General features: G+C 49.5%; 1 protein-coding gene across 3 annotated transcripts in view; it reads left to right on the top strand.

Moving 5' to 3' along the window:
* The window catches only part of TXNRD1 (thioredoxin reductase 1), a 71,705-nt gene extending 57,689 nt beyond the window's left edge, over positions 1–14,016 (top strand). For all 3 annotated transcript variants that reach the window (XM_058741563.1, XM_058741562.1, XM_058741561.1), the window contains one exon: positions 12,072–14,016. In XM_058741563.1, coding sequence (XP_058597546.1) covers positions 12,072–12,134 — 63 coding nt within the window. In that variant the 3' untranslated portion in view covers positions 12,135–14,016. The remainder of the gene's footprint in view (positions 1–12,071) is intronic.
* The last annotated feature ends 11,623 nt before the right edge of the window (positions 14,017–25,639 follow it).

Here is a 25,639-nt window from a genome sequence, read left to right as displayed (position 1 = left end):
TACCCGGAAAGAGCTTCAGTTCTAGGTGTCCCAGAGCCATCCCGAGGCTAAAGGATGTTGTCTGCCTCTTTAGCTTTTGGTGTCAAAGGATGAGATTTGAAAGTGATGCTTTTATTTATTTATTTTTTTAATTTTTTAATGTTTATTATTTTTGAGAGAGCGAGCACAAGCCGGGAGGGGCAGAGAGAAAGGGAGACAGAGTCTGAAGCAGGCTCCAGGCTCCGAGCTGTCGGCACAGATCCTGACGCAGGGCTCGAACTCATGAACTGTGAGATCATGACCTGAGCCGAAGTCGGACGCTGAATCGACTGAGCCACCCAGGCGCCCCGAAAGTGATGCTTTTGAAAGATGAAGCAGACAGTAGAACTGGAAGTCGACCGCTCTGGGCCTGTGGGTGTCCGTGTTTCTTCATGCTCGTCCGGGGTCATGCCGCGGTTGAATGGTGTGCTGCTTACTGCCACGTAGGGCTCGCGAACCACAAATGTGTCTCCTTTGGAGACTGGTGAAGGTTGGGGGGGAGGTAGCTCATATGAGTCCAGCTTAGGATACGGACTTGAAAATTATAGCCGTTACCTGGCCCCCCCTCCCCCCCCGTCCGTGGTTTCCAGGGCATACGTGTGCTCACACGCACACAGGTGTGCACGTTCCTGCCTGATTTCATCCAGGAGCTCGTTAACTGGTTGGTCTCTGTTCTTTTCGCCCTTGAACAACTGAAGTCTTTGCTGAGCGTGTGAAATGTCGGCTTTACGACCTAGAAGAGGGAGGGTTTTGGTTTCCTTTGGCTTTGCCTTTCCTGTGGTCAGGGGCAGTGTCTTCCTCTGTGTTCATATGCACCTGGCTAGGGTGAAAGCACACAGTATGAACAGGTCTAGTGACCAGGGCGTTATTCACAGAAAACTACTCTTTTTGTGAAATAAAACTAAACTTTTAAAAATGTGACCCCAAATTGAAAAGAGTCTAGATTGAAGCTCTTAAAGAATGTACGGTGAGTATGTCTTTTGTTCTGTGTAATGACCAAGGCTGTCTCTGCCTAGGGAGGGAACCAACTAGCTTCATTTTTTTCAAAAACTCTTTTAGTGAGAACATTAGTGTACGAACTCCACTCGTCTAGGGCTTATGTGACGAAGTGCCACACACCGGGTGGCCTACCACAACAGAACTTGATTCTCGCTTAGTCCTGGAGGCTGGAGGTCCGAAATCAAACGTCGACAGGGCCATACTCCCTCCCACGGCCCTCGAGAAGACTCTTGCCTGGCCTCTTCCAGCTCGTGGTGGTCGCTGGCAGTCCTGGGCCTTCCTTGGCTCGCTCCTGCATCCCGGCTTCCGTCTTCCTGTGCGTGGCCTCACCTCCTGCATGTCTGTGTCTGGATTCCCCTTATTAGAAGGACATCAGTCATTGGAGTAGGGCCCACCCGAATCCAGCCTGACCTTATTCAAATAAGGTCCTGTTAACAGGCACCCGGGGGAGGGCTCGAGTGTATCTTTCTGGAGGACTTAACCCACAGCAGTGAGTATACTTACAACTTCAGAAGTCAGGCCACCATACTTAAAAACGACAGCAGCCATCTCTGACATGGATGAAGAGACTTCTCAACTTGCGTATGTGAGCGTCTAACTTTTTAAACCTGAACTTAGCTGTCGGTGGGCTGGTTAAAAGACGGACTCCCACTGTCCGCACAGGCAGCGGCCAGCGGGGTGGTGTCGGGCGAGTTGACCGCCCGGCCAGGCGGGGAGATGCGCCAAAGAGGCAGGGCTTCCCGGAGCCAACCAAAGGCCTCTCCTCCTGGATACACCTGGCACATCCGGGGACCTTTGTAAGTCTCTGCTGCTGTGCATCTCCATCAGTCAGTTCCCGTATGACTGTGAAGCTTGCAGACTGAAAGTTTCACTGCTTTGACGGGGCTTAAAAAAGTTTGTTTTTCCAAGCTGGTGGTTGATGAATGAGAGAAAAATTGGGAGCTGTCTCACTCTGTGAACATGTTTGTTGTGCGGTTCTGTGTGTAGCGCTGTGCTGGGCGCTTGGGGATACAGCAGGGATTTAGGATGAGATCAAGAAAGAGCAGGAGGTAGCTGAGTCCAGGGCCAGATGCAGTGGAGCGTGACAGGTCCCGATCAGGGAAATCCAAAGTGGTGTCTGGAGGAGGGAGTTCTCGTCTGAGACAAGTAAAACGTGCTGGTAGAGAGCCAGTCAGAGGGAATAGTAAATACAGGGCCTCTGGGAGGGATCGTGTTTCTTCACGCAGCTGGAAGGCCCTCAGCACTGCTGGAGCTTGGAGAGCCCAGAGAGAGGTGAAGAAACTATGCTAGGAAAGGAGGTAGGAAGGTCAGTGTCCTTGTAAACCGAGGCGGGGTGTTTGGGCTTTATCCTGGGGCCTTTGTGTTCAGCCGAGAGAAGGTTGGATGGGGCAGGAGTGCCGTGATCAGACGTGCCGTGAGGAGAAATCCCTGGCCACGCTGTGGCACGGGACCTCGTGGGCCAGAGCAGGCACATGCGGAAGTAAGGATGTGGTGCCGGCCTGAACTGGGGCGGGTGGGGCGGGGAGGGGGGGGGGTGGGCGGCAGTGTACATCGAGAGGCCCTGGTGGATTTGAGAATTTGAGAGAGAACTAGGAGGTGGGCTTCCCTGAAGTGGGAGGGGGAGGGTGTGGGAGTGAAGTGGGGAGCAGTAGCAGAGAAAGCAGGGTCCGGGGAGTCACGCTGACTGTGGCACTGATGTCCTGTGTGTCAGGCACTGTGCTCTCTGCGGAAGTGCTTACGCGAATTCCCCGGGGAGGGGGGGGGCGGGGAGCAGTAGTATCTCCATTTGACAGATGAGGGAGGACCCTGGGGACAGAGGGGCTGAATAACTTGCCCACGGCTCTCCAGCTTGGAAGTGGCACAACCAGGATTCTCACCCAGGCAGTCTGGCTCCCCAGGCGCCCGCCGCTGTGTGAATGTTACTCCACTCGTAGGCCCCTTCTACGGCATTTGACACGGAATTTAAAAAGTGGCCACAAGAGTGTGGTGGAGACACACACAGCTGGATTGTAGTCTCAGCAAGATCTCCGTGAACCTGGCCACAGCACCCAGCTTTTCAGGCACCTTAGTCTCCGTGTTAACTAAAACAGAGGTGTGACGTCTAAGTCCTAGCGCTGATGAGCAGTGCTGTGCGGAAAGTGTTTGGGAGAGTTCCTGCACCCGGTACTGGTATTGGTGGTATTTCATTATAGAAGATGTGGCTTCAGTCAAGGTGATCGTTACAGTGTTTTCCTTTTAAATGTGTGTTTATTTATTTTGAGAGAATGAGCGTGAGAGATCTCACGCACTGTGAGTTCATGACCTGAGCCGGCGTCAGGAGGTGGACACTTCGCCGACTGAGCCACCCAAGTGCCCCCACAGTATTTTCTAAAGGGGTTGCAGGGTGTGCTGGGCAGGGATAGTTTGAAAGCGCTCCTCTCTGGGGCGCTTGACTAGCTCAGTCAGAAGAGCATGTGCCTCTGGATCTCGGGGTCGTGAGTTCAAGCCCCACATGGGGGATAGAGATTTCGTAAATGAATAAATAAAAACGTAAAAAGAAAGAAAGAAAAAGGTTCTCTGGTGATTTGTTAAAAAATTTATTTAGGAGCGCCTGCTGCCTCAGTCGGTAGAGCACACACACGACTCTTGATCTTGGGGATCGTGAGTTTGAGCCCTACATTAGATGCAGAGATCACTTAAAAATAAAATCTTAAGGGGCGCCTGGGTGGCGCAGTCGGTTAAGCGTCCGACTTCAGCCAGGTCACGATCTCGCGGTCCGGTCCGCGAGTTCGAGCCCCGCGTCAGGCTCTGGGCTGATGGCTCAGAGCCTGGAGCCTGTTTCCGATTCTGTGTCTCCCTCTCTCTCTCTGCCCCTCCCCCGTTCATGCTCTGTCTCTCTCTGTCCCAAAAATAAAAAAAAAAATAAAAAACGTTGAAAAAAAAAATTTAAAAAAAAATAAAAAAAAATAAAAAAAATAAAATCTTAAAAAGAAACGCATGTAAACTAAAAACAACAACAAGAACAAAATAATTCATCCATTTCTCCCACCCCCACACCCGCCTCTTGCAACCATCAATCTGTTTTCTCTGTGAGCTTGTGTTTTATGTTGTTTGTTTTTGTTTTTTTGAGAGAGAGTGCCCATGAGTGAGGGAGAGAGACAGACAGACAAAGAGAAACAGGATCTTAAGCAGGCTCCACGCTGAGTCTGGAGCCCAACATGGGACTTGATCCCACGACCCTGGGATCATGAGTCGAAGTCAAGAGTCAGATGCTCGACTGATTGAGCCACCTAGGCGCCCCTGTTGTTTTGTTTGTTTGTTTTCTAGATTCCGCATGTAAGAGAGCTGCTACAGTTTGTGTTTTTCTCTGTCTGACTCATCTCACTTAGCATAATGTTCTTGAGGCCATGCATATCGTTGTGCGTAAGTGGCAAGGTTTCATTCTTTTTCATGGCTGGCTAGTGTGTGTGTGTGTGTGTGTGTGTATGTAACACACACCACATTTTCTTTATCCGTTGATGGGCATTTAGGTTGTTTCCGTATCTTAGCTATTATGCTGCAGGGAATATGGGGGTGCAGATATCTTTTCAAATTAGTGTTTTTGGGGGGGAATATATACCCAGTAGTGGCATTCCTGAATCACATTCGTAGTTTTGTTTTTAATTTTTGAGGAACCTCCGTGTTGTTTTCCACTATCCGTGTTGTTTTCCATAGTGGCTGCAGCTAACTTGTATTCCCCCCGACAGTGCACAAGGGCTCCCTTTTCTCAGCATCCTCACCAACACTTACTCTTTACTTTTCAAGACTAGCCATTCTGACTGGTGTCAGGTGGTATCTCATTGTGGTTTTGGTTTGCATTTCCCTGATGATGAGTGATGTGGAATATCTTTTCGTGGCCATTTGGATGTCTTTGGGAAAATGTCTGTTCAGATCTACCTATTACTTAATTGGGTTATTGGATTTTTTGCTGCTGAGTTGTACATTTTTTTTTTTATACCCCTCTGTATGAAACCAGATTTTGAAAAACCAAAATGTTCTGACCCTTGACTATGGAAATACTTTTTTTTTTTTTAACGTTTATTTATTTTTGAGACAGAGAGAGACAGAGCATGAACGAGGGAATGTCAGAGAGAGGGAGACACAGAATCTGAAGCAGGCTCCAGGCTCTGAGCTGTCAGCACAGAGCCTGACGTGGGGCTCAAACTCACAGACCTCGAGATCATGACGTGAGCCGAAGTGGGCCGCTTAACCGACTGAGCCGCCCAGACGCCCCTGGAAATACTTTTTAAAGCTTCTTAATCGAGGGAAAGTGAAATTTGATTTGTAGGGAATTTTTAAGAACTCTTTTTCTCCGTGTTAAATGGTGGGTCTAGCTTGGGCAGCAATTGGATATGCTACTAGACCCATTGGTTTTTTTCACGTCCAGCCTCATGCTGTAGGGAGGTGGCACACAAAATGCCCCCGGAATGTTTGTTACTAGTCCACATGAGGTATGGATGGAAATGGAAAAGGAAGGGTTAGAAACTTTAAGACCTATTTGACAGTATCCGATCTTGGCTTTTAATTTTACATGCCTTTTAAATTTCATTTTCTAATACATTTTTATTGAATTTCACAAATGTTAGTCCACGAGATGGATTTGAAGTAATAATTTAAAAACTGGTCTGAGCACTGTTCTCAAGTGTTCAGAACCAGCCACAGCTCCCCTGGCCGGCTGTGCGTTGTTTGCGGAGCGAATCGCTAGAGTGGTCTTCATACCGTTTTGATAAAATAACCTGGGCAACTGAGCGATCTTTGGTTCTGAGGAGTAATTACTTAGAAAAGCAGACAGATTTGTCAGTTGAGGAATTGCTATAAAAGGAGGAGAGAGTACTCTTGTTTTGAGGACTGTGGTGTCAGTACAGGTGGCGGGGGTGGGGGGGGGGTTGTAACGCTTGGAGAATCAGTAACGCATTAGTGCTATTCAGGGTGAAGGTAGGGCGGTGATAATTTATTCCGGACTTCTGAGCAGCAGTAATTGAATAGGAAACTGATGGCACATCACTTAGAGGAGTAATTTCAGCTAACCAAGTTTATCCGTAGGGGAAAAGTAATAGCTCGAGAGGAGAGAACGTTAGAAAAGACCCCTGTGAAATGTTTTTAAGTGAATCTTAGTGCCGAACATCGGAAGTTTTAATTAGCAACATAATTGTGGCCTAGAGTGGAGGGTCTTGTGAGGCTGGGAGGTAGTGGCAGACCAGAATTGAGGTACAGCAGCCCTTGACCTTTGTAAGTGCTCTTTGTGTTGGGTTAGAAAAGCATGAAGAGGCAGCCTCCATGCTCATTTTTAAAGTATGTGTTTTATGAAAATTCTTTTTTTTTTCCTTTTATTTTATTTTATTTTTTTCTTCAACATATGAAATTTATTGTCAAATTGGTTTCCATACAACACCCAGTGCTCATCCCAAAAGGTGCCCTCCTCAATACCCATCCCCCACCCTCCCCTCCCTCCCACCCCCCATCAACCCTCAGTTTGTTCTCAGTTTTTAACAGTCTCTTATGCTTTGGCTCCCTCCCACTCTAACCTCTTTTTTTTTTTTCCCTTCCCCTCCCCCATGGGTTTCTGTTACGTTTTTCAGGATCCACATAAGAGTGAAACCATATGGTATCTGTCTTTCTCTGTATGGCTTATTTCACTTAGCATCACACTCTCCAGTTCCATCCACGTTGCTACAAAAGGCCATATTTCGTTCTTTCTCATTGCCACGTAGTATTCCATTGTGTATATAAACCACAATTTCTTTATCCATTCATCAGTTGATGGCCATTTAGGCTCTTTCCATCATTTGGCTATTGTTGAGAGTGCTGCTATAAACATTGGGGTACAAGTGCCCCTATGCCTCAGCACTCCTGTAGCCCTTGGGTAAATTCCTAGCAGTGCTATTGCTGGGTCATAGGGTAGGGCTGTTTTTAATTTTTTGAGGAACTTCCACACGAAAATTCTTAAAACAGCTATGTACAACTAAGATCTTGTAAGAAATTGACCTCATTAGTTTTCTCATCTAGACCAATCAGCAGTGGCACATGCTTTACCATTAGCATGTTATTGGTACAAGAAAAATAACTAGGAGCTCTTTTTTTTAAAAATCTTGCATTTTTGATGGGTTTAGTTTTGTTTTTTTTTTAAGTTTATTTTACTTATTTATTTAGAGAGAGCGTGTGAGCAGGGGAGGGGCAGGAGAGAGAGGGAGAGGGAGAATCCCAAGCAGGCCCTGTGCTGTCAATGTGAGCTCGAACCCATGAACCCCATGAGATCATGACCTGAACCGAAACCAAGACTTGGATTCTTAACGGACTTGAGCCACCGGTGCTCCCGATGGGCTTAGTTTTCTATCCAAATCTACCAGTTCTATTTCTAAAATAATTCCTGAGAAATAAAACTTAAGCTCGTAAACTTTCAAAGACTTTTACGTATCTTTGCTAACAGATGAGTGTCTTATTATTTTTTTTAAATGTGAATCATTCATATTTTCTCCTGGCTTCATTTTTGTAATGTTTTAAAATACTGTCCATGGGGTCTACATTTTTTAAGGTGCTGATGATGATAAGGTGCTGATGCAGGAAGTAAAAAGGCTTTGTCACTGCTTTAAGAGGGAAATGAACCAAGGATTTTCTCAGTAATGTTCCTTCTGTACATAAAAGTATTTTCTCCTTTTATTCAGAGGTAGTTTTGGTGCTGATTGTTATTGCTTTGACTTGCATAAGTGAAAGTGGCCTTGATTTCTTGTACTTTTTCCTCTTTGTATTAAAAACCAGGAAAGCGGTTATTTCTCAGGAATCAAAGGGGTAGCTGACCAAAAGGTTTGTCCAGGTGTGCCAACAAGGATACGGGCACTCTGTGAGTCTTGCATCCCCTGGGGACTCACCTAAGCCATGGCCTCCAGTCTTACTAGACGCTTAGTGTGGCTGCAAAAGCTTGGCCTGTATGTAGGGGAGGCTAGAAACATACCCGTGTTTCCCTCTAGCTTGCTTGGTGTGGCCAAAAAGGTTTGGATCGCAATCTTAATTATACTCAGTAGCCAAATATGTTTCTAAATTTGATTAACTGAACACAAAGCCTTTTTATGTTTTCGTGACTGGGCAATACGGATGGACAGTTTGGGTGATGATTTGGGTCTGTTCCTCACCGGTGCTCTGTGGGCATCGTGGATCAGCTGCGACCCCACTCCTATGCCGCTTTGCTCCAGGCCCCACTGATGAAAGCAGCCCCTTCCCGGGGCGTTTCTGGCTAAGTGGCAGAGGGGAAGGACATGTAAAAATGCGTGCCTTGGTGCTCAGGATTTTCAGAAATGACACATCCCACTTCTGTACATGTGTCCCCAGTCAAAGCAAGCCCTGGGCCCCTAACATCTAATAGGGCAAGAGTATATAATGTGTGGTCTACACAAAAGGTCTTCACAGGGAGGTGAAGGCACTCTATGTTTTGGAAACTAGCAGAAGTCCCAGAGGAGTTCAGTCAGAATTATAAAGACAGGAACTAAGTGTCAGTGTTAACACAAAGATGAGATTTGACAGAGGAGTGGAATCAGACCTCATAACTGATTACTTAGCAGCAGCAATGGAGACAGAAGAATTAAGCATTAATTCCGGGTGTATGGCCTGGTAATGGCATTCACCAAGGAGCCGGATTAAGGGTTCAGTCTTGGACACGGTGAGGTTGACGTGCCATCCGGGAAGAGGTGTTCGTTAGCTCTTACTGGCGTGTAGTTGAGGAGGGACACGGTGGCTGGGGAGACAGTGGATTCATCTGCCCGAAAGGGAGAGGCGGGCTGAATGAGATGTGTGATGCGAGGGTGTCCGGGGGGAGCGCTGGGGGTGGGTGCCCTGGGCAGCACCTTCTGGCCTCAGCGGCGGCATTCGTGCGGCACACTGAGTAAGTAGAGCAGGTGGCTGGGCTGCACGGGCCGCCTTCCGGGGGCCCCGCCAGCCCGTCAGCCCGGGCAGGTGAGCATCCCAGCATGCCTGGTGCCGTGGTGGGGGGCGGCCACAAGACAGGGATGTGGGCACGGTCATTCTCACGGGACAGGAAGAGGAAAGAAGGAGTTGTCAAAAGGGAGGTGAGGTCGACGACGAGGGCTACAGAAGGCTGTGCGCGGGGAAAACCGCAAGGTGCCCTCTGGGTTTGGCGGCCGGTGAGTCCCTGATGAACCCCAGGAGAGGTGCTTCGTTGGCCTGGCGGGGATGGAAGCCAGATTGCAGTGAAATGAGGGATAAAAATAGATGATGAGTACTGACAGCTTAAGATTGTGCCTGTAAAGAGGACAAGAGACGGTGGTGGTAGAGGTGATCCTAAGGTTGAGGGAGGATTGTTTTAGGATAAATGCAGTGTGAGCCCTTTTAAATGCTAAGGAGCAAGAACCAATGGAAAAGGCAAGGTGAAGAATCAAAAGGTGTGGGTTCAGGTGATGTGTGAAATGAGAAGGCGAGGGGATGGGATCCAAAGCCCAGCCTGGCAGAAGGAGGAGTTATGGAGGAGGAAGGAGGGGCTCCCCCTGGGTGGCGAGCAGCAGGCCGGTGATGGTAGGAAAATGTGTTCTCCCTTTGTTACGTTTCCCTGAGCTGGAGGAACTTCCTTTAACATTTTTTGGTAGTAGAGGTCTGCTGGTGACAAAGTCTCTTAGCTTTTCTTTGTCTGAAATGTCTTTATTTTGCTTTCTTCATGGAAGGAAGTTCTAGGTTGACAGGTTTTTTTGTTTATTTAGCACTTTGAATCTGTGCTTTGTTGTTGTCTTCCTCTAAAGAGTACTGAGTTTTGTTTTTGTTTTTGTTTTTGTGGTAGACCGTTAATGTCCTTGTGCATCATTTGATCCTTTGGAAACTTGTTTTTACGCTTTGTTAGGGTGGTTTAGAGTAGCTTTTATTCTGGCGCTAGTAATGCTTAGCCCTATTTTTATTTTATTTTATTTTATTTTATTTTATATTATTTATTTTAAATTTTTTTAATGTTTATTTTCTTGAGACAGAGAGAGAGAGAGAGAGAGAGAGAGCAAGAGAGAGCATGAGTGGGGGAGCGGCAGAGAGCAAGGGAGACACAGAATCACAGAGCCCGATGCAGGGCTCAAACTCACGGACCGTGAGATCATGACCTGAGCCGAAGTCGGACGCCCAACCGACTGAGCCACCCAGGCGCCCCAACCCTGTTTTTAGATGTGGCTTTCTAGGCTCTCTACCGATTGCTCAGAGAAGCCTCTTGACTCTGGTTAGTGAGAACTGGAGCATCTCCCAGCCCTGAGTGGGTTCTGGTGGTGGTCAGCTTCCAGCTCTCTGTCTGGTGTTGTGTCTTCTCTGGCTTCATGGAGCCCTGCCCTCTAGATGTGCACAGCTTGGTATTCAGCCAGAGATGAGGGGACAGCCCTTCCTCGGGGTGGCTGCCTCTTGGGAATTTGACCCCCCAAATCCCAGCCGCCTCTCCCTCCCCAGCCTCCACTCTGTCTCTTCGAGTCCCGGAGATGTCTGTGTTCTCTCTGGGCTCCTTCCTCCTACTGCACCAGGGTCTTGCAGATGCTTCCAGATGGAAAGCCAGGCCTATTGAAGGCTCACCTTGTTTGTTTCTCTTTGTTAGGGAATTACAGTCACTGCCTGTTGTCTGGTGTTTTGTCCAGAGAGCTGGTTTGGTACCAATTACTCAATTAGATCAGGAATGAAAATCTGTTTCTAAATGTATAGAAGTATTAGGTTTCTAAAAATCTTGACCGTAGGCTTCCTATTTGGTAAAACTACAAAGGTAAGCAACTGATGGTAGCTTACCATCGGTAGACTTCCAGACTTTGGATTTGGCCAAGAATTCGCAGTGCATTGCCTGCATTGGCACTCCACAAGAAATTCTACTGTGTGGTGCTGGGGCATACCCGCATTAGAACGAATCAGGCCATTTGGGACTCCTGCTAAAACTAAGATTCCTGGGCCCTACCCTAAATCTGCCATATTAAGATCAGTATAATTTCTGTGTGTTTTAATCAATGTGAATAGACTTTGTTCACCACAGTATGAGAATCATTGTTTTTGTGTAGACCCTCTTGCGCAGTAGCCAGTAAAACAGCTGCCTGACGATGTTAAGGCTCTAAGTCCGTAAGCACTGAGTGTTTGTAAGGATATGACGCGAGGTGGTCTCATCAGTCACTACAGATGAAAGTATCAGTTGGTCAGGCACCCTGGGGATCCAGTCGCCTAGAAGTGACGCATAGCCTCCAACCCATCAATTGTGTGTCTAGCTCTGGGTGCAGGGAGACGACTGGGACATCGCGGAGCCTATCGCAAACAGCGTATCAGCAGTAGCAGGGATAGCCACTTCTAGGAGCCTGGGTGTGTATGTGTAATATATTCACTGTTTGATAGTCGAGTTCTGTAGTCTACAGTATGTATCGTATACTAGAGGAACTGAATACTACTCGGTGACAAATGGAAGAATTAGAGCCATTTGTATCCATATGGGTGAATTACGGAAATATAGTATTTCCGAGGAATACTGGGGCCCAGGACGCAGACAACAGAACAGTGCATCTGTCATCTTGCTATTTAGAAGCAAGGTTGTGAAAAACCTACAAAAGGAATGCAGGGACTGTATAGGAATGGTGAGCACTGACTGGGGGAGGGGAGGAAGGAGGTGATGGGGGGGGGACACACGTGGGGCTCTAACCACATTTGTAATCCCTGAGCTGAGTATATGAACACAGGGGTGTTTGTAATAGTACACTTTATACCTTTCTGCACATCCAAAATATTTCACCCTGCATTTCTTTTAGAGAATTGATGACCAGCCGGGGCGTCTCATTTAATTGTTTTAATCACCCTCATGGTAATAAAGTTCTTCGTTAGTTATAATCTAAATTTTTTTCTTTCACCTTGGTTTTAAAATGTCTTTCCCCTTTTATCCTCGGGAGAAGTTGTGACATTCCTGGTCATGTCACTTTCCTGTTTTTATTCATTTGAAGTGGTCCCCCAAGTCACTCTTGATAGGAATGGTGCTGTCTGTTCTAATTCCCTGTTAACTCATCTGTTCAGGTGTCTGAAAATCTCATGCTTTGTCCTCCCCGCAGGTATTCACAACCTTGTCGGTGACCAAGCGCTCTGGGGGAAGCATCCTCCAGGCTGGCTGCTGAGGTTAAGCCCCAGTGCGGATGCTGTTGCCGACACTCCAAGCCACTGCTGCGTTAACTTGCCCAAGTCCAAGGTGCAGATTTTAGGAAGGGTTTTGTGCTTTGGCACCCGCGTGTCCCGCGCTGGTGGCACCCAAGGCCCCCTTGGATCTCTCGGGTAGAAGGTGGTGGATGGAAGGCAGACAGCGTCGCACTGGGGTCACCGTGACGGACTGGAGCTGACACTCGGCAGCGCATCGGAGGGCGCGTCCATGAAGTCACCGGCCCCAAGCCCCCGCGGTGGGCGGTGATGGAACAAGTGCCGAGCAGTTTTAGCGCGACCTCTCCTTTCTGGATTTGCTTATTCTCATTGTTTAGCTTTCTCAATTTGATCACTTTTTTCCTTTTTTTTTTCTCCAAGGTGTACATGATTATTAGAGATGAGAAACGTTAGCAGTCGATTTTTGTCCAAAAGCAAGTCTTGTCTAGAGTGTGCAAGTAAGGTGCCTCACGCATGAGAGGCACTCGGAGGCTGCATAGGCTTGTCCCGTGAGAGAGAACGGTCCCGGGAGTCAAGTGTCCTGTTTTATGTGACTCACCTGTTGAGCAGGGTCTCCCCTAATGAGTTCCGTGTCCACCAACGAGTACATTTATGATTGAATCTGGCCAAATTTGCCCCATGTGCCACATCACCAGTTGTGAGGTGATGGCCCCTTGGCCAGCCCGTCTCAAGTGACGTTCCCCGGCGTGGAACTTGTAGCATGGTTCCTGCCAGTACTCATCATGGAGGCAGAGGTACACCTTAGATGGGGAAAAACAATAAATGTTTTCCTTTACTTGGTTTATTGTGTGTTGGTCAAAGTGAGCTCTTTTGCAATAAGAAACATTTAATTTGTGTAATACTGTTTTTTGTTGTTGTTGTTGTTGTTGTTGTAACTTTAGCTTTAAGTTAAACACACAAATATCACGGCCTTACTTTTCACACGTGCTATATGTATCTGCCCCTTCCTAAGAACCACATTCATAGGAAAATAGGTCTTCCCACACTTAAGATTTAACTCTTCTGTGGTGATCGTTTTTTTTAAGGAAGCTATTAATATCGTAAGTTATTATTTTTGAACACAGGTGGATGTGAAGGATTTTCATTGAAAAACCGAATGGTTTTGACTTTTTCTGCCGAATGGATGACCGTTGCTGGCAGAATGGTGGCAGGTTTTGCGCTCCGTTAGCTTTCCAACTTGTCTTATTACAAAGAGGGATTGAGTCTGCAGCTGTAGATTTCTGCGTGAATGTGCTGACTGTTCCAGGATTACGTGGAGGCCACCTTCTCTTTCTCTGAGTTGGCTTTTAAACGTGTGCTGTGGCCACTGGGCCTCCCGTCCGCAGGCCCTCCCCTCCGCGTGTATTCCAGCCGCAACCCCGAATGCTTGGTTCAAAGTACATTTCTTGGTCACCTCAGGGACCTTCTGCGCCTGCCTGGCTCTTAGTCAGCAGAGCGCCTGCGCCTGCCCCCCCCCCCGGGGGCGCTGCCTCCCGCCCTTACCCCTGCAGTGCTGTGAAGAAGGTGGGAAGGGACAAAGAGGGGAGTTGAGGCAGTTGACTGTGTTCGGTTTTATTTATTTTTTTAACCGTTTTTTTTTTTTTTTTCCCTCCAAGCCTGCCAGTCTCTGAAGTTAGAACAATAGGCAGTATGATTTTCGTGCCTAATCATGTTGTGATTCTCTCTTCTTAGTGGGATGGAATGTTCTGTCCCCCCAAGAAGGATTACACTTTATATATAGATTTGTCTTGTTTAGATTCTATAATTGCCCACTGTACTGAGATTCCTATTAAATTCCATGTATTTTTGTTATGTATCTTCTGGGAAAAACAGACAATGTGAAACATTAAAAGGTATTAATATCCACCCTGTGTGCCTTCTTATTGAATGGTGGTGTCGGGATTCTTTGCCGGATAGAGTTCAGGTTCTGCGTCGATGATGACGAGAACTAGCTGCTGAGATTTACGTGGTAGTGCTGTTGGCTCTTCCGATTCCATCCTCCAGCTTACTTGAGGTCGTGACCTTTAGAGCGGCACCAGCCCCCCACCCTGCCGCCCCCAACCACACTCAGGTGCACTCTGTCTCGGTCCCAGCACTTCGTACGTCCGCAGCTACGTACCCCTGTTACCTCCCCACACAGCCGCGTGCGGGTCTGTAATCCTTCCTCTCCGGACCGAGCAGTCCTTGGGTACGGATCCACTGGTTATGACCATTCCGGCTTCTGGCCGTGTGTGGCACACGGTAGGTGTTCAGGGCTCAGTTGATTCACTGACGTGCACCTGATTTTCTTATGCATCAGTTGTTAAGCAGAAATGTCTATTTTGTGTTAACCCGGACCGAAACCTTTCCAAAACGTCTGTTCCATCCCGGGCGATTGCCGAGGGCTGACAGCATCAGCCCGGTGTGTGTTTGCCGCAGCACGTGCCAGGCCCTGTGTCCTGACCCACTCTGGCTGTCCTCATCCTTCGTCCTCCAGCAGCTCTCCCAGGAAGTACTCCCGGACCCACCCATTTACAGATGGAGAAACAGCCCCAGGTAGGAATCCTCGCTCAGGATTACACTGCTGCTTAGTGACGCAGCAAGTGTTCGGACCCAGAGCTAGGTCTGTGACGTCACAGGCCCAGCCTCTTCGCCGCCTTTCCATACTGCCTCCCCTCCGTCTGTGACACCTGCGAGCTCTCGGGGCTGCGGAGTCCGTTCCCGGGGCCCCTCTCTTCTCGCAGGCCGTTGCACGGTGTTGTCGGCACAGTTCATACATACTCCGAGGTGTGTTAGTGCTTTTCCTGACAGGTCTCTACACTGCCAGTTTATTTCCACTCTTTGTAGAGCCAGGATTTCATTGCTCAGACTTCCCTCGCCCCAAGCCCTCAGTGTCTGTCGGGGGCCTCTAAATAGGCACGTAGTCCCCTGGCGGACACAGGGCCCGTCACCTGCACCTGTGACCTCTGCTTTCACTTGCCCCTTCTGGTCACGCCTGCTCTGTGCTCCACATACTCTCGACTCCTGACCTCCCTGCTCCGGACCACCTCCATCGAGGATTCCCTACATGCACTCTGCGGTACTCTGTTCTCTCAAGAGCACTGTGAATTACCCTGCGTGGAGACTGGCGTATGTGTCTTGTCTGTCTCTGGCTCTAGATAATCAGGGTTCTTCCCCTCCGTCGGCCCCCCACCCCGCCCCCCAGCTTCTAGCACAAGGCCTGCAAGAGGCTTGGCTGATGGAGCCTCTTACGCCTGGCTCAGGACCTATGGACAAGGCCACTTTAGGGAGCCTGTTAATCTCTCCTCTTACCTCAGGAACCTTTGATTCTCATGTTAATGAGAGCTGAAGAGGCGGGACGTGAAACCGTCCACCTCAGCAAGGAGGAGAAAGGCCAATTAAACTGCTTTGAGAAACCATTGCGTTCCACCCACACCGCACATTTTGAGTCTGACGGCATCGAATGTTGGCAAAGGTGTGGAGCGAATCGAGTGCTTACTTACCATTGGCAGGAGCGTAAATGAACCGGTACAGTCACTTTGGAAGACAGTTTGACGTTAGTACGAGGTGAAAGCTGCACAGCCTGGTGCCCGGCTCTTCCACGCTCAGATACACAGCCAGCACAGTAGGCGCGTACGGGGATCCGTGGCGCTGTGAGGAACAGCAAAAAGCAAAGCCTGGAAGCAGCCCCAGTAGCCATCAGATGAGGACGGACACACGAATCCACGCAAGAAGACGGGAGCAGCCGTAGCAAGATCTAGAACACGGGGGATCGGTCTAAAGCAGTGCTGAGTGAGAAAGTCACAGAGGAATACGCACAGTGTGATTCCATCGCGTAAACAGGCAGAACTAGGCAGTGTGTGTGTGTGTGTGTGTGTGTGTGTGTGTGTGTGTGTGTGTTTGTGTGTGTGTGTGAGAGAGAGAGAGAGAAAATTGGCATAGAACCGTAAGGGAAAGCAAGAGAATGACAGTTGAAAATGAAGGATCCAGAGTGTAAGCTGCTCGTTACCAACTTAGAGTGGAGGATGGGGTCACTAAGCGGCCGCTAGGAACCAAAGGACCCTTTCCTAACCCCGCTGGAGCACTTCTGCGTCTGTTGCGTCATTATTTATGGTTTTTAGGGATGTTCCTTTGTGTCTACGCAGCACTTCTTTCAAGCGGCTTTAAAAGGGGAGGGGGCAGCTCGCAAGGTTAGCCGACTGGGAGGGAGCCCGGACCGTCTCCGAGGAGGTTTCGCACGCAGAGCTAGGAGACCAGGCTCTGAGGAGAGAGAACCCAGACGTACGTCCTTCTCTTGTGTTTCTCAGATGCCGTGTTTTGTTTTTTTTGTTTTTTTTGTTTTTTTTTTTTTTACAAATTGAGGGTCTGTGGCGACCCTTCATAATATTGGTGCCGTTTTCCCAACAGCACCTGCTCACTTTGTGTCCCGTTTTGGTAATTCCGGCAATATTTCCAACTTTCTCATTCTTCTGTTTGTGACAGTGATCTGTCATCTGATGTTACGACTGTAATTAGGGGCCACCACGAACTGCTCCCGTACAAGGCCGTGAACTTAATCTAGAAATGTGGTGCGTGTTCTGACGGCTCCACCAACTGGCCATTCCCCTGTCTCTCTCCCTCCTCTTCTGTGAGACACAGAAATATTGAAATGAGGCCAATTAATAACCCCACAGCGACCTCTGCATGTTCAAGTGGAAGGGAGAGTCTGTCACTTTAAATCAAAAACTAGAAATGAGTCAGCCTGGTGAGGAAGGCATGGCAAAAACCACGACGGGCCCAAAACAGAGCCTCTTGATCCAGTTAGCCAAGCTGTCAACACGACGAGTTCGTGAAGGCAAGAAAAGTGCCACTCCAGGGAACACGTGAGTGATGAGAAAGCCAAACAGCCTTCTTGCTGATACGGGGAAAGTGTGAGCGGTCTGGATGGAAGAACAGAGCGGTCACAACATCCCCCTTAGGCCGAAACCTAACCCAGCGCAGGGCCCTGAGTGTCTCCAGTCCCGTGAAGGCTGAGAGAGGTGAGAAAGCTGCAGAAGAAAGGTTGGCTCATGAGGTCTGTAGGAAGAAGCCGTCCCTATCACATAGAAACAAGGAAAGTGGTTTCTTGAGCTGGAATCTACTCCTGGTGAAGATGCTATGAAAGTGTTCAAGTGTCAAAGGACTTAGAATTTCACATACACTTAGTTAGTAATACAGTGGCCGAGTCTGAGAGAATGGGCTCCCCCAATTTTGGAAGAAGTTCTGGTGTGGGTAAAATGCTGTCAGACAAGCATCGCATGCTACAGAGAAGTCGTTTGTGAAGGCAAGAGTCGGTCAACGCAACAGACTTCACTGTTGTCTTATTTTAAGAAACTGCCGCAGTCACCCCAGCCCCCCACAGCCAGCGCCCGGAGCAGTCAGCAGCCGTCAGCATCGAGGCGAGACCCCCCACCAGCAAAAAGATGACGACTCACAGAAAGCTCAGATGATGGCCGTTTTCTATTCTTTTAATTTTTAAAAATGTTTTTATTTCTTTTTGAGAGAGAGAGCGCACAAGCAGGGGAGGGGCAGAGAGGGAGACACAGAATGCGAAGCAGGCTCCAGGCCCTGAGCTGCCAGCACAGAGCCTGACGCGGGGCTCGAACTCACGAACCATGAGATCATGACCTGAGCCGAGGTTGGACACCCAACTGACTGAGCCACCCAGGAGCTCCAATGGCTATTTTATTTTATTAATAAAGTGTTTTTAAACTTAGTTATGTACTTTTTTCCCCTGACATAATGCTACTGCACACAAGAAGCTATAGTTTAGCATGAGCATAACTTAATGTACCAAGAAACCAAAATACGTATCATCTCACTTTATTCTCACACTGTATCACTGGAACTGGACCGGCAGTGTCTCTGAGGTGTGCCCAAACGGCAGAAGGCCTTTCCTGACCTTCACTCACCACGATTGCATCCTTGATCTGAGATCCAGGAGTCGGCTGAACATAAACTTGAGTTTTGGGGTCATTTGTGGCACAGCAGTAGACGATGGGAGCCGAAGAGCGAGGTCAGAGAACAGGCAGGCCAGGTCTCTTCCCTAAACCCACTTTAAATCAGAGCACTCAACTTTGAACATTTCATAAGATTTTATGTAGAAAAAGAAAAGAGCTTTTGTTTTGTTTTTTTCTTCGAGTTTGTGAATTTGAAATTCCACCGCAAGAAAGCAGGATTTTACTGCAGGATGTTTCCTGCTAATGCCCTATAGCTCTGACACCATCCACTGCCCTCTGGGCACTCCTGGGGGGGTCTCACAAGGAGCTGAGCAGAGCAGGGATGGGGCGCTTCTGGATCTTCTGGCCGTCTGTGAGTGCCCGCCCCCGACCCCATGACCAGCCTTATGACAGTCGTTTGTCCGTCAGGTACTATTTCATAGTATAGAGATTGGAAAGGGAGGTCAGCTCCTCTGAGTCCAGTTACAGGTGCAGAAACAGAGCCAGACGTGAAGCTGCCTCCTCGACATCAAGGTCAGGGGTGAACCGGTGTAAACGGAGCCGGGACCAGAAGCCATCCTGGCTTGCAGCTATGTGCCTTTGCACAGCACAATACCGCTTGGTTCCTGCCACCATCTCCTTTGTAGATTGTCCCACATGCTTAAAAACACCAGCCACGCAAGCACACTCTCGACTGCCATGAAAATGAAGGGCAGGAAAGCACGTGCTGACTCTGAAAAAGCCGATAGATAAGCAGGTCCTTGGCCCTGCGGTCGGCACACAGTAGGTGTGCGGGAGTGCATGGCGACTGGCCGGCGGTGAGGCGTGGGGAGCCCGTGGGGTTGGCTGCCCCGCAGGGATGATGGGGATTCCTTCTTGTATGTCAGGGAAATGCGGTGGGGCCTGCCCAATAACTGCAAAAGCAAACACCCTGGGTGAGTGTTTGCTAAATGAATGAAGAGACAGGAGACCAGATTATGGATCGCTCCTTCCATCCGAGGCACAGTGGTTACGAGGTGAATAAACACTATGATGGTTAGTTTATGTGTCATCTTGACTGGATCAGGGGATACCCAGATATCTGGCTACACACTACCTCTGGGCGTGTGCGCGTGAGGGTGTTTCTGAAGGAAATTAGCATCGAATCAGTGGGCCAAGTAAAGACGTTTGCTCTCCCCAGTGTGGGTGGGCACCATCCAATCCATTGAGGGCCTTAATAGAAGAAAGAATTTGGCTTGTCCTACCTGATTGCTTGAGCTGGGATATTTATCTACTCTTGGTGCTCCTGGATCTCAGACCCTTGGACTCAGACTGAGTCTGAGCTGGGTGCCACTAGCTTTCCCGGATCTCTCCAGCTTGCAGACGGCAGATCGCGGGACTTCTCAGCGTCTGTAATTGCATGAATCAATTTCTTATAATAAATCTTTTCCTATACATATATCCTATTGGCCTAGTTTCTCTAGAGAACTCTAAAACTCTGAAGGTGTGTGTGGTCAGGTAGGGCGGGCGAATGCACATAGTTACTCCTTCATTTCTTTTTTAAAAAATGCTATGAATGGGGCGCCTGGGTGGCTTAGTCAGTTAAGCATCCGACTCTTGGTTTCAGCTCAGGTCATGATCTCAGTTCTGTGGGTTCGAGCCCCGCATCAGGCACTGTCCTGGCAGCGTGGAGCCAGCTTGGGACTCTCTCTCCCCTCTTTCTCTGTCTCTCCCCAGCTCGTGCTGTCTCGCTCTCTCTCAAAATAAGTAAACTTTAAAAAATTCTTTAAAACAAAATGCTATGCAGCGCGCCTGAGTGGCTCAGTTGTTAAGCATCTGACTTTGGCTAAAGTCAGGATCTCATGGTTCGTGGGTTTGAGTACCACATTGGGTGAGCTTGAGCCCTGCTTCTCTCTCTCCCTTTCTCTCCTTCTCTCTGCCCCTCGCTCGCACACACTCTCTCTTTTAAAAAAATGCTATGCATGGGGCGCCTGGGTGGCGCAGTCGGTTAAGCGTCCGACTTCAGCCAGGTCACGATCTCGCGGTCCGTGAGTTCGAGCCCCGCGTCAGGCTCTGGGCCGATGGCTCGGAGCCTGGAGCCTGTTTCCGATTCTGTGTCTCCCTCTCTCTCTGCCCCTCCCCCGTTCATGCTCTGTCTCTCTCTGTCCCAAGAAATAAATAAAAAACGTTGGAAAAAAAAATAAAAAATAAAAAAAAAAAAAAAAAAAAAAAAAAAAATGCTATGCAGGCAGGAGAATTCAGCAGTGAACAAAAACATCAATAATTACACCATAGTGGAGGGAAACAGGCAAAAATAATAAGTCAAATGTATGGAATGTGAGCTGGTGTTAAATGCCATGGAGAAAAATCTAAGCAGGGAAAGAGATAGGGGTGTGGATCCCGGGGAAACAGAAAACGGAAGATGGGAAGGCAGAGAGGGGAGTTGTAAGTAGCCTGTGGAAGATTCCAAGCGCTGGCCAGTGCTTTGGGACGCGTTCTGGGGCCGGAGCCGGGATGGGGGTGAGGTGAGTGAGGCCTGCTCACTGAAGGCCTCCTAAGAGTGGGATCAGCCCTTGCACAGCTCTGGGAATTGAGTTCTGCCCTCTGGGCTCCACATGCTTCTCACCCTGGTCCCGAGCACCTGATGGGCAGTCGGCTTTGGGCCGGTTGACCTCCTGCCCCAGCCCTGACCAAGGCAACACGGTTAGAATCACAGCTGTGCCAACCGCTGGGCCAAGTTATCTGCGCTCAGCCTTGCTCAGTTCCCTCCTCGGTAAAATGGGGCTGTTAACTTGTACCTTCCGAGGATGTCTGCGAGCGTTTAAGAAGTTGAAAAACATAAAGCACTTAGAGTATAACCTTACTGTGTGGAGAGCAGGCATATGGCAACATTGACTGTTGTTATTACATGATTCGGTCGGAGTGAAGAGTGGAAAAGAGGTCGGAGAAACAGATGCGTAGGCAGCTCCAAGTCAGAGCAAGAGACGGAGGGAGGCTGGAAAGGGCAGTTGCCGTGGAGAAGGTGGGGTAGTACGTATGAAGAGAAGAGCAGTAAACCCGATTGTGACACGGCCTTGTGTCATTCCACAGTTACGTATAAATTCCCTACTGTGTGTTTGGAATTGTGCTCAGAACTGGCTTGATGGGAAAGCCAGGGTAAGTTCAGTCTCCCCAGACAGACTCCGGGGAACACAGGAGACGGGCACACGGCGGCCTCAGCTCAGTCCCCAGCTTCGAGCGGCACTTCGACAAAACAAGCCTAAAGCAGCTCATCCATTGGCCTGGAAGGACTCACAGGTGACTTAGGGGCTGTAGGTCTAGCGATGGGATTTGGGCTGTGTCCCCAGCAGCGCTCAGGGCTTTAGACCTTTTAAAAAATGATTCAAAACATGAAGGAAAAAAGTTAACACAGGAAAACTGCAATGGAGAAATCTTTTATTTATTTATATTTTTTAAAAATAAATTTTAGTGTTGGGGTGCCTGGGTGTCTCAGTCGGTTGGGCGGCCGACTACAGCTCAGGTCATGATCTCTCAGTCTGTAAGTCCGAACCCTGCATCGGGCTCTGTGCCGACAGTTCAGAGCCTGGAGCCTGCTTCCGAATCTATGTCTCCCTCTCTCTCTGCCCCTTCCCTGCTTGCTCTCTGTCTCTGTCTCTCTCTCAAAAATGATAAAAACATTAAAAAAAAATTTTAGTGTTTATTTTAGAGAGAGAGAGAGAGAGAGAGAGAGAGAGCGAGCAAGGGAGGGGCAGAGAGAGGGAGGGAGACACAGAATCTGAAGCAGGCTCCAGGCTCTGAGCTGTCAGCACAGAGCCCGATGTGGGGCTTGAACTCACGAGCCATGAGATCATGACCTGAGCCGAAGTAGGATGCTTAACCAACTGAGCCACCCAGGTGCCCCTCAATGGAGAAATCTTTAAATGTCTACCTAACATGATCTCAACTAATCAAACGCAATTGAATCTGGCTCCATATACTTGTAAACATTATAGTTGATATGTCTGGGATGATGTGGGGGCAACGTGCTAATACAAGTGTGTAGGAGAACAAAGACCTCAAAATGGCCCCAGAGGAGATGCTCAAAAGAGGCATTATTGATGGAAACTTCAGGCAAGGAGAACAAAAGGACTGCACATGCAAGGCACTTTACATGCAGCGGTTCGATGAACCCTTGTAAGAACCCTCGGAACTTTTGTACCCATTTTTCAGGGTGGGGGGGGGGGGGGAGATACGGCTCAGAGTCAAGCATCCACTCATCAGTCCAAACTCACGGGGATGTGAAGTAGCACAAAGAGAAGGTGTGCCCCCTGGTGTTCATCTGTGTGAACAGCAGGCTGCCGCTTCCGCCTCCCACTTCTAATCCATTACTTTTTTTGGAACACAAACTATTCAGCTGAGTGAAGAAGCCCGCTGAGCTAAAAAAAGTTATAGGACTTGCACATCAAGAGGGCAGGACATACAGCTGGGCAGACGACGCTGGGAAAACTCCGTCAGTAGTTGTGTGACTGTCAAACAGGATCCGTGTCTGACACCCTGTAACAGAGGTAGCCTCGAAACAGACCTAGGTGCATGTGTGTGGCACAAACATCAAGTGTGTACGGTAATATAGGAAAATACGTCGGTGAGCCGGAGGTGGGGACGGACTGCTAAACCGTGGTCTGAAAGCATGGACCGTGAGGCAAAAACATCGAATGGACCGACTGGGAAAAGACAATCTCAGCGTCTAACACTGACAAGGGACTTCGAGCCAGATGACTCCAAGGAATCCTGCCCCGTCCTCAAGAAGACAGGGCCCCCGAAAGAAAACGGGCAGAGGACGCTGAGCTGGCTGTTCCTTGAAGAGGACAGATGTGCAGGCTCACGAGTGACTAAGAGGTGAATGGAAATGACGGGAGGTCACGTTATCCTCGTAAGATCTGCCGACACCAGAGGCTGATGAAGGCCAAGCGAGGGGACTCTTGGGCTGTGCCGATGTGTGTACCCCACGACCCGGCCGTCCTGCCCCCCCGGGGCACCAGCCCCAGAGAGCTCGTACATGTGCGTAAGGGAGCGAGCCTGCCGCTGTCTACTGGAGCGTCATTCAGGGCATCAATAAACTGGGCCCGGTCCTGATGTCTCTCACTGGGGGACGGCTGGGTGGGCTGCGGTGGGCGCAGGACAGGGTAGCAGTGTTCCAGATGTGCCGCGACATGGGTCAGAGCAGGAGTGAGTCTGTTTTCAGCACGTGAGGTCCACAGAAGCAAAGGGGCAGTGCTGGGGTTCAAGGCCAGGACGGCGACTCTCCGTCTCTTTCTACCCCAGCCCTGCTGCTTCCTGCACACACAGCAGCCTCCAAATGTCCAGGGGAGTCTGTCGGTTGGGTAGGGAGGGTGGGAGAGGACTGTCACCTGAAAATAACCTCTGAGGGACGGTGAGCCCCGCCGCCGTGGAGTGGGGCTCCAAGCCCTTGGTGCCGCTCAAGGGTGTAGGGGTGACTCTAGGGTAAGGAGAGCGCTGGGCCAGCAGGAGGGAGACCCAGAAGGAGAGGCCTGTCTGTGCCAAGGGGTCAAGTGCAGAGGCAGGGAGGAAAAGCCCGTGGCCCCCAGCAGCCAGCCTGGAACCCGCGCAGGCCTTTGAAGACGACCGTGTCATGTGCAGGAGCCAATATCACACCCTACCCCCAGCTCTAGTTGGCAACAACCCATGGGAGGGGGACTTTGTGGATGAGTCCCCCACCCCTGCAGGGCGTAGGGCGGGGATTGGCTGCATCACGGGCACCACCCTTCCCTGGTGTCCTTCCTGCGGTCGTGAATTTGAGCCTAATAGTTGGTGAAATGGATTTCTCACGGTGAAGTGAAGAGACAGGACAATGGTGAGGAAGGTAACTGCCTTGCCTCCCATGTAGCTCTCACAGGTTAATGACTGCCTTCTTATAAATTTCTTTTTTCTCAAATCTGGTGGCACGTTGCCTGGGTCCATACCCAGGACCCTTAACAAAGGAAGGGAGAAAAGGCCACCGGCAGCTGCTCAGGGCTGGGCCTGCCTGGACTTGTCCCTGCTCGGCGTGGAGTCAGGCGGCTCTGGGCCACTGGCGTGGGGGCTCGCCCACGGCCACGTGCAGCATTTAGGAGCTGCTTCCTCAGGGCTTTGCTTGCGATCACCGTCATGCACTCTGCTCTGCGCTGAGCCTCTGAAACAAGGAGGCTCCAGTAAAAGCATTCACTGTGCTGCCCGCCATCTGAGGCTCCGCCGTGCAGGGTCTCAGCCCACAGGTGGATCCGAGAGCTGGGCGTTATTGTCCCATTTTTTAGAAGAACCTCAGAGTGGTAGCACATGTGCGGAATGGGGACAGCCTGCTGTCTTCAGTGAATAGAACACAAAGGGGAAACAACAAGGCGGAAGGAACCGGAGTCCTTGGGTGACCAGCCCTGGAGCGCCCTGCCCCCCTCCATCTTGTAGACGAGAGAGAAAGAAGTGTGTCTGGACCCCTCTTTGGAGATGCAGCACTCTGGGGCTCTCTGATACCCCAGCTTAGCCTCTACTCCCGCTTAAATCAGCCACTTAAATCATTCTTTGTCCCAGACAATACTTAATAATGTGAGAAATAGCTTACAGTGAATAGCTTTTGTCAGTATATAAACACAGGAGTTTTAGGGCACTGGAACCACTCCGGATGACGATTTGTCCGGACCCACAGAACGTACGACAACGAGAATGAACCCTGATGTAAACTTGGGACTTTGGGTGATTATGATGTGTCAGGTTCGTGGATCTTGGCAAATGTACCGCTCTGGAGGGGGATGTTGAAATTGGGGGACGCCCTGTGTGTGTGTGAGGGCAGGGGTTATATATCTCTGTCCCTTCCACTCAGTTTAGCCGTGAAAATAAAACTGCTCTAAGAAATAAAGGCTATTAAAAAAAAGAACCACACGACAACCCAATCCAGCTCCAGAGATGTGCGCCAGTGCGGAAGACCCACGCATTTTTCTGTGGCGTGGCCTCAACCTTCTCACGGCCTGCCGAGAGGTCCGCATGGTTGTTTGAAGGTGGCCCCTGGGACCCGGACCTTTTTGCGCCTAGGGAACAAACTGTCTGCGTGAGATGCTCAGGTAAGTCCCCAAGGTTCAGCTGGGCCTCAAGGTCTCATGATGCCGGCCACCCACCGAATGAGCAAGAATCCAACGTCACGTGAAACTCGGGCCTGCTGCCGTGTGGCTGTCACATGGCTCGTGGCACCAGAGGGTGACTATGACCACACAGGCACTGCTGAGCGTGTTTTCATCCGACCCCGGGAAACTAATCTCTGCGGAAAACGGCAGGAGGTGGTTCTCCCTCCTTTTTGTTTATTGGATTCCTAAGGTGTCGTGTCTGAGAAGAAGGAGAGCGTTCGTTGTATTTGTAATGACATTCATTAGTGCCTAACTAAAATGCATTAATATTTTATTCGTGACTGTTAAGTGCTGGCAGGCCAGTGCTGTGCCGAATATGAGTCTGGAGCCATTGCTCCAGACCTGCGGCTTCTCTGGAGGAGCTGAGACACGCGTGGGGACCCGCGGGCACTCACACAGCGGGCAGAAGGACCATCTCCAGATGAT

The sequence above is a fragment of the Neofelis nebulosa genome, chromosome 8 (genome assembly GCF_028018385.1).
Source record: "Neofelis nebulosa isolate mNeoNeb1 chromosome 8, mNeoNeb1.pri, whole genome shotgun sequence".
NCBI lineage: Eukaryota > Metazoa > Chordata > Mammalia > Carnivora > Felidae > Neofelis > Neofelis nebulosa.
The sequence above is the reverse complement of the archived record's forward strand: the minus strand, read 5'-3'. Positions and strand labels throughout refer to the sequence as shown.